The sequence below is a fragment of the Tachypleus tridentatus genome, chromosome 3 (genome assembly GCF_004210375.1).
Source record: "Tachypleus tridentatus isolate NWPU-2018 chromosome 3, ASM421037v1, whole genome shotgun sequence".
NCBI classification, from domain to species: domain Eukaryota; kingdom Metazoa; phylum Arthropoda; class Merostomata; order Xiphosura; family Limulidae; genus Tachypleus; species Tachypleus tridentatus.
This window is the reverse complement of record NC_134827.1, coordinates 18,483,050-18,489,049: the sequence shown is the minus strand read 5'-3', so window position 1 is coordinate 18,489,049 and position 6,000 is coordinate 18,483,050. Positions and strand designations below refer to the sequence as shown.

The 6,000-nt window shown below is 36.5% G+C and overlaps 1 protein-coding gene across 9 annotated transcripts in view; it reads right to left on the bottom strand.

The window, feature by feature from the left end:
- Positions 1-1,459: 1,459 nt before the first annotated feature.
- The window catches only part of LOC143246466 (calcitonin gene-related peptide type 1 receptor-like), a 182,736-nt gene continuing 178,195 nt past the window's right edge, over positions 1,460-6,000 (bottom strand). For 7 of the 9 annotated variants that reach the window (XM_076493223.1, XM_076493226.1, XM_076493224.1 and 4 more), the window contains one exon: positions 1,460-4,462. In XM_076493223.1, coding sequence (XP_076349338.1) covers positions 4,277-4,462 — 186 coding nt within the window. In that variant the 3' untranslated portion in view covers positions 1,460-4,276. Of the gene's footprint in view, positions 4,463-5,018; positions 5,146-6,000 lie in introns of all 9 variants that reach the window. The other 2 variants (XM_076493231.1, XM_076493232.1) reach the window with 2 other exon arrangements.

Sequence of the window (6,000 nt, the reverse complement as noted above, 5' to 3'; positions counted from 1 at the left end):
GGTAGTATTGTGTAATGTTTTCAAGCTTTGTTAACCTGTAGCATTGTGTATTGTTTTCAATTTTCGCGGTAAACTGTCACAACTGTGTCTTTAATTAATTATTTGATTATAAAGAATATCTAACTTTCTATCTGACTTCTGCTGAGAGCGATGTGGAAAGTAGTTCCTATAAGACAATATTTAGAATATTCTGAGTAATGACACCATTAGTGTGTGAAACGTTTAAGGATAAAAAGCTTGAGCTCAAAACAATTAGTCCCTTTATTAGCTGTTCAGTTGACAAAATATAATTATAATTTTCAACTGACTATAGGATCAAGATGGTGAATGACGTCATGGTTCTAACGTAGCTCTTTACGCATGCTGATGGAAATTTGCACAACATGAAACCCGTTTAACGCATTTCGATACTGCTAATCTAGTTAAACAAGTTCGTATTCTATTCGTACCAATCTATTGGAACTGAAGTTTCAGCTTAATAAAGCACATTAAAGAAATTCAAGTGGGCCCCTCTCGAATTTAATAAGGAAAACAATCGGGCAAATGAGTATCTCAGTCATTTAAATTTTACCATCTTAGTTCTGCGATTGAAAGCGAGAAGGTAGTAACAAATTACGCAAAGCCGACGCTAAACGAAACTGACGTTTAATGCCGTGCGAAGCATAGAAACAATTGCATTAGGCAAACTGTTTGTGAGATGCTTCTCCAAACAGTGGAAGTGGCGACTCACGTCCTAGTTTATATCATAAACCAGCATTACTGGGTACCTTGGCCAGATTTCATTAAAGTTCATTTAATGTATACGCATTTCACACCTTCTGTATGTAACAGCGTGATTTTAACTTATTTAAAACATTTTTACCTTTATACGGCAGTTAATGGGTGTCACACCCCTCAGATTTCACTAGGTGCGTCATGGTTTGGTGCATGCAATTAACTGTGTAATTTCTGCAAATCAACGTTCTCGAATATCTTTAAGATTGGAATCATTGTTCCCAATGGATATCTTTAAGACTGGAATCATTGTTCCCAATAGATATTCTTAAGATTGAAATCATTGTTTCCAATGGATATATTTAAGACTGAAATCACTGTTTCCAGTGGACATCTTTAAGATTGAAGTCATTGTTTTTAGTGAATATCTTTAAGATTGAAATGACTGCTTCCAGAGGATATCTTTAAGACTGGAATCATTGTTTCCAGTGGATATGTTTAAGATTGGAATCATAGTTTCCAGTGGATGTCTTTAAGACTGAAATCATTGTTACCGGGGCTAATAAGGGTATAATAAATTTTGTGTCGCTAAATGTCTTAGAAAAAATAATACACTTCTTACTATCATCCGAGAGTGAAAGAATCACAGAGGACTAGCGGTGGTTTTACTTCACTAATATCCCACATATATATCTTGTGAAGTAACACATAAAATGCTTTATAAAAACACACATACACACGTGTAGTGTTTCAATAGTCTGACTGTTTTTGTTTATTCTGAAAATTCGGTTAAAAACTTGAATATTTTTTTAAATTTATAAATTACTTTATTTCGTGACAACATTAACAATTACATTACCTTGTATAGATGAATGCCTCTACGGAAGTTATTTAAGGGTTTGTGACAGAAGAATCTGCTAATGAATCCACTTAAGGATTTATTATAAAAAAGCCCTTTGTTGAGCCCTTTGAAGAGTCTTCTACTAGAACGTACTAAACAATTAAGTACAGATAAGTCTATGTAAAATAATTTGATGGTTTGATTTCCAAAAGGGATTGTGATTTCAACTAAAGTAGCAACAAGATATTATTAATAATTACTGGACTACTACAAACACTTTATAATTATAAAACTAAGTCTAATAGGGACACACCATATAAAAAATTATACACCTTTCAAACAGACGAATATGTGAAACATCATTACAATTAACTTACTTTAAATACATATATATAAATTTAATCTATCACTGGCTTTCCAGTTCTTCACCATTTCCAAAAGCCCCTGTCTGTTATCAAGTTGTGCTATTTTCTGTCCGTGTCTTTATCAAGATGTGCTATTTTCTGTCCGTATCAGTTATCAAGATGTGTTATTTTCTGTCCGTGTTAGTTATCAAGGGTGCATATCGACATCTGTATTACGGAATTAATTCTATACCACTTCATAGGTATCCATTTACGAAAACGGTTCAAAGGTATTACCTTCAAAGTACCAGAATTTGATTAAAAGGTAACTAATTCATATTGGCTGAGCTTGCTTCGAAGGTGTTAGTTTCAAAATAGAAAAACTTGATTCAACGCATCAATTTCATACTAGCTGAGCTTGATTTAAAGGTGTCAGGCTCATATTAGTAGAGTTTGATTCAATGGTATCCATTTCATATTGGTTGAACGTAGTTAATCTGAGAGTACACTGTCTCTTAGGGTATGTCTCTACAGTGCATTCTTGTCACCATCGAAGAAGAAAACACACGCATCGTTATGTTTAAAATTAGGTTATTTATATTTAACGTTCAAACCATCCCAAGACACCTTTATGGTGTGTCTGTTTCCAATTTTTTTACAGAATAAAAACTTTTTCTTATTGATACAAATACAAATGTTACATTTATCCGTCTCAATAAAAATATCTTATATCGAAATTCAAGGAAGGATTCTCAGTGGTAACACTGCAATAGGACCACTTTCTAAGTTGATGTAAGTACCTAGTTCTCCAAATAAACTACAGTTATGAACGCAAAGGAGTTTATAAGGTATTCGTACTTCAGATATCATTCTTGTGATATTTTGATATACATATAGATGGTCTTCAAAGCATCGAATAAAAACAAAACAATTATATACTTTGCAAAACAAACATGACATTACACAAACATAAAACACCACAGTCCACTGCTGGGTTCATAGGACCTCTTCTCGATTCATAACGTTTCCAGTGTACCAATTAAACTTCTCCATTATCCTCAATTTCTTCTATATCAACTTAGAAAAACAACAGCAATAACAACAACAAAAGTCATGATCTCCGCCTGTGGTACCAGAGCACGTGTGCCAATTTTAGTCTCGCTCGCTTGTGTATGGGGAATATGAACACAGTTTCAAACACGGCGAACCTGGAACCACTGGCAAAGGAATCAGTGACCTGAGCCTTCGCCTCCAGTGGCACAGCAGTATGTCTGCGGATTTACAACACCAAAGTCCGGGGTTCGATACCTGTGGTGGCCAGAGCATAGATAACCCAATGTGTAGCTTTTTGCTTAATTAGAAACAGACAGTGACTTGAAAACCTACTCCGGAATTTCATTACTCCTGGGTGACCCTTCTTTGCGTTTTGACTCCTCCTGTTGAAGGCTAAATCACGTAGACAAGTGCATCTCCCGGCTCACTCAAATTTCATTTGCCAATCTTTTTTGGTTCTGATAGCTCCAAAACTGTAGGAAGAGTTCTCGGACAAAGAAACAAGCAGACGACGTGAATTAATACGATGCAACGAATCCGATAACCAATACATTTACGACATCGATATCACAGACAAGACTTCCTTGTCTGTCCTCACAAATGTGAATATATTATCAAATGTTTAAAACACGAAAATCTATATTCACGTAAAATATACAATTACTCGTAACATAAGAAAAGTTCTTAAAGATGTATGTGACAACAAGAATGTATATAAATATACATATAACAATGCACACCTCTGTTAGGATTCTAATACGATTCACAGACTGAACAAGTCAGAAAGCTACCAGACCAGCAGGATTTGTATTGTTCGATCATTACTACCATAACAATTACTGTTACCAAGACAACAATAATGTTACAATATAAAGAAGATCGGTGTTCACGATGTTAGAAGGGTGAAAAGCACATAAAATCACCAAAACACAAAACCAGTAACGTTAATGGCTCATTTATGAAAAAAATTAAATCATAAGGTTTTAAGTTAAGCAAAAAGCTACACAATATACTCTTTCCACCACGGGTATCGAAACCCGGTTTCTAGAGTCGTAAGTATGCAGTCATACTGTGCCACTGGAGGTGGGCAAAAATCATGGGAACCCTGCATGTAGATTCTACAGATTATAAGATATTTTAAAACGACCAACACCTGTTAAAGATCTAAATATATCAGATGATATTGCACTTCCAAAAGAATTGTGGAAAACATTTTCAAACTTTAACTGCTTAAAGAGCACTTTTCTGTAAAGTGTCGCATGTGTTTTGCGTTCCATCTCTCATCCTCACCTTCCTAATCACAGCGAAATAAAAAGGTGGATTTTTACTTCATTTGAAACTCAGCGCTACCATTATTGACACAGGGGGTGTTTGTTCTACTGATTTCTGTGATACACGTAGTTGTAGAAATTCTGGGATTGCGGGAAACGTTGTGGTGGCACGCGGTACTTCCTTTCAAGCTTCTCTTGAGTTTAAACCGGTGATACGATCTCTTCAACAGACATTGTACCTATAGTAAAAGAAATAAAAAAACAGACAGTCATCTCGTAAAACCTAAAACACATCGTTTTAAAATAATCACAAAAAACTTACATATTTAATGTCTCCTGACAGAAAGGTAAAGTGAAATCATGTTTTTTTCAGATAAATCTGTTGCCGAGAGTATTAAATCTTACCGCCTGAATTGCTTAAATGGCTGTATGTTTCCACAGTTTTTAATTATTATTATGAAATAACTTTAGCTTGAATTTTAATCTGAGGCATATGCTCTCTTTCACCCACTCAGAGTATAACAGAGTTGGTAGCATGCTCAAATATCAAACTGAACGTGAATGGTTTGATTTTTCATAATTTACGTTCTTTTAAAACTAAACTTCAACAGCAAGCATCACAAGAACATGAAACGCAACACGAAAAGAAAAGCAAAACACAAAACTGAGTGAAAGAAATGACGAAGCGACATCTTATCAAATGCTCTAAAGATCAAACTGATAATACATATAACGAAAGCAAGACCTGATCAAGCATAATAATCGGTCCCATCACATATACTTAAGGCACTCAACTATTACCACGAGGAGGTAGTTCACTCATACAGATCTGAGAGCGGTTGGAGCGCCGCCGTTCGGACGACCGGGAAAGCTTTTGTCGTAGCCTGTACCGTTCAACAGATCGACACAATAGGGAATGGATCTACAGAGAAAATGGGTAGTACACAAACAAAAAACTCCACAAAGCTAAAAGACCATGTTGTACGTTCAAACAACAAAAGATTTTAGTAACAAATCAGATTAGACTACACAGAATTAATAGAGACCACAGTATCATACCCTCTTTTAGTTTATTTAACTTGTCTTCGCGCAAAGCTACACATAGGCTACCTGCGCTAGGTGTCCTTCATTCTGAACTGTATAACAAGAGGGAATTCAAAAGCGCCCCACCCACCCCCGCCAACTCTGGGGTCACTCTTGCTTAACTGTCACAATTATAAAGCAACAACAGCAATTTAATAAATAAACAAAAATAGGCAACAGCATACGTGTGTGTTTTTATGTGTTGTTGTTTCTTTGTCATAATCATTTTACATCGCCTCGTGTGTTTTGACTTGGTTAACAATCGATTATTACGGGAGCCTCGGCTGCTAACGGACAAACAGGAATTTACCTCCTACGATTTGTTTGTTTGTTTGTTTGTTTGGGAATTTCGCACAAAGCTACTCGAGGGCTATCTGTGCTAGCCGTCCCTAATTTAGCAGTGTAAGACTAGAGGGAAGGCAGGTAGTCATCACCACCCACCGCCAACTCTTGGGCTACTCTTTACCAACGAATAGTGGGATTGACCGTCACATTATACACCCCCACGGCTGGGAGGGCGAGCATGTTTAGCGCGACGCGGGCGCGAACCCGCGACCCTCGGATTACGAGTCGCACGCCTTACGCGCTAGGCCATGCCGGGCCACCTCCTACGAACTACGCCACGTGTTTTGCACGAAAAGTAGGTCACACTCTCTAAAAGTATACTATTGTAAACAAATACATTAATTTAATC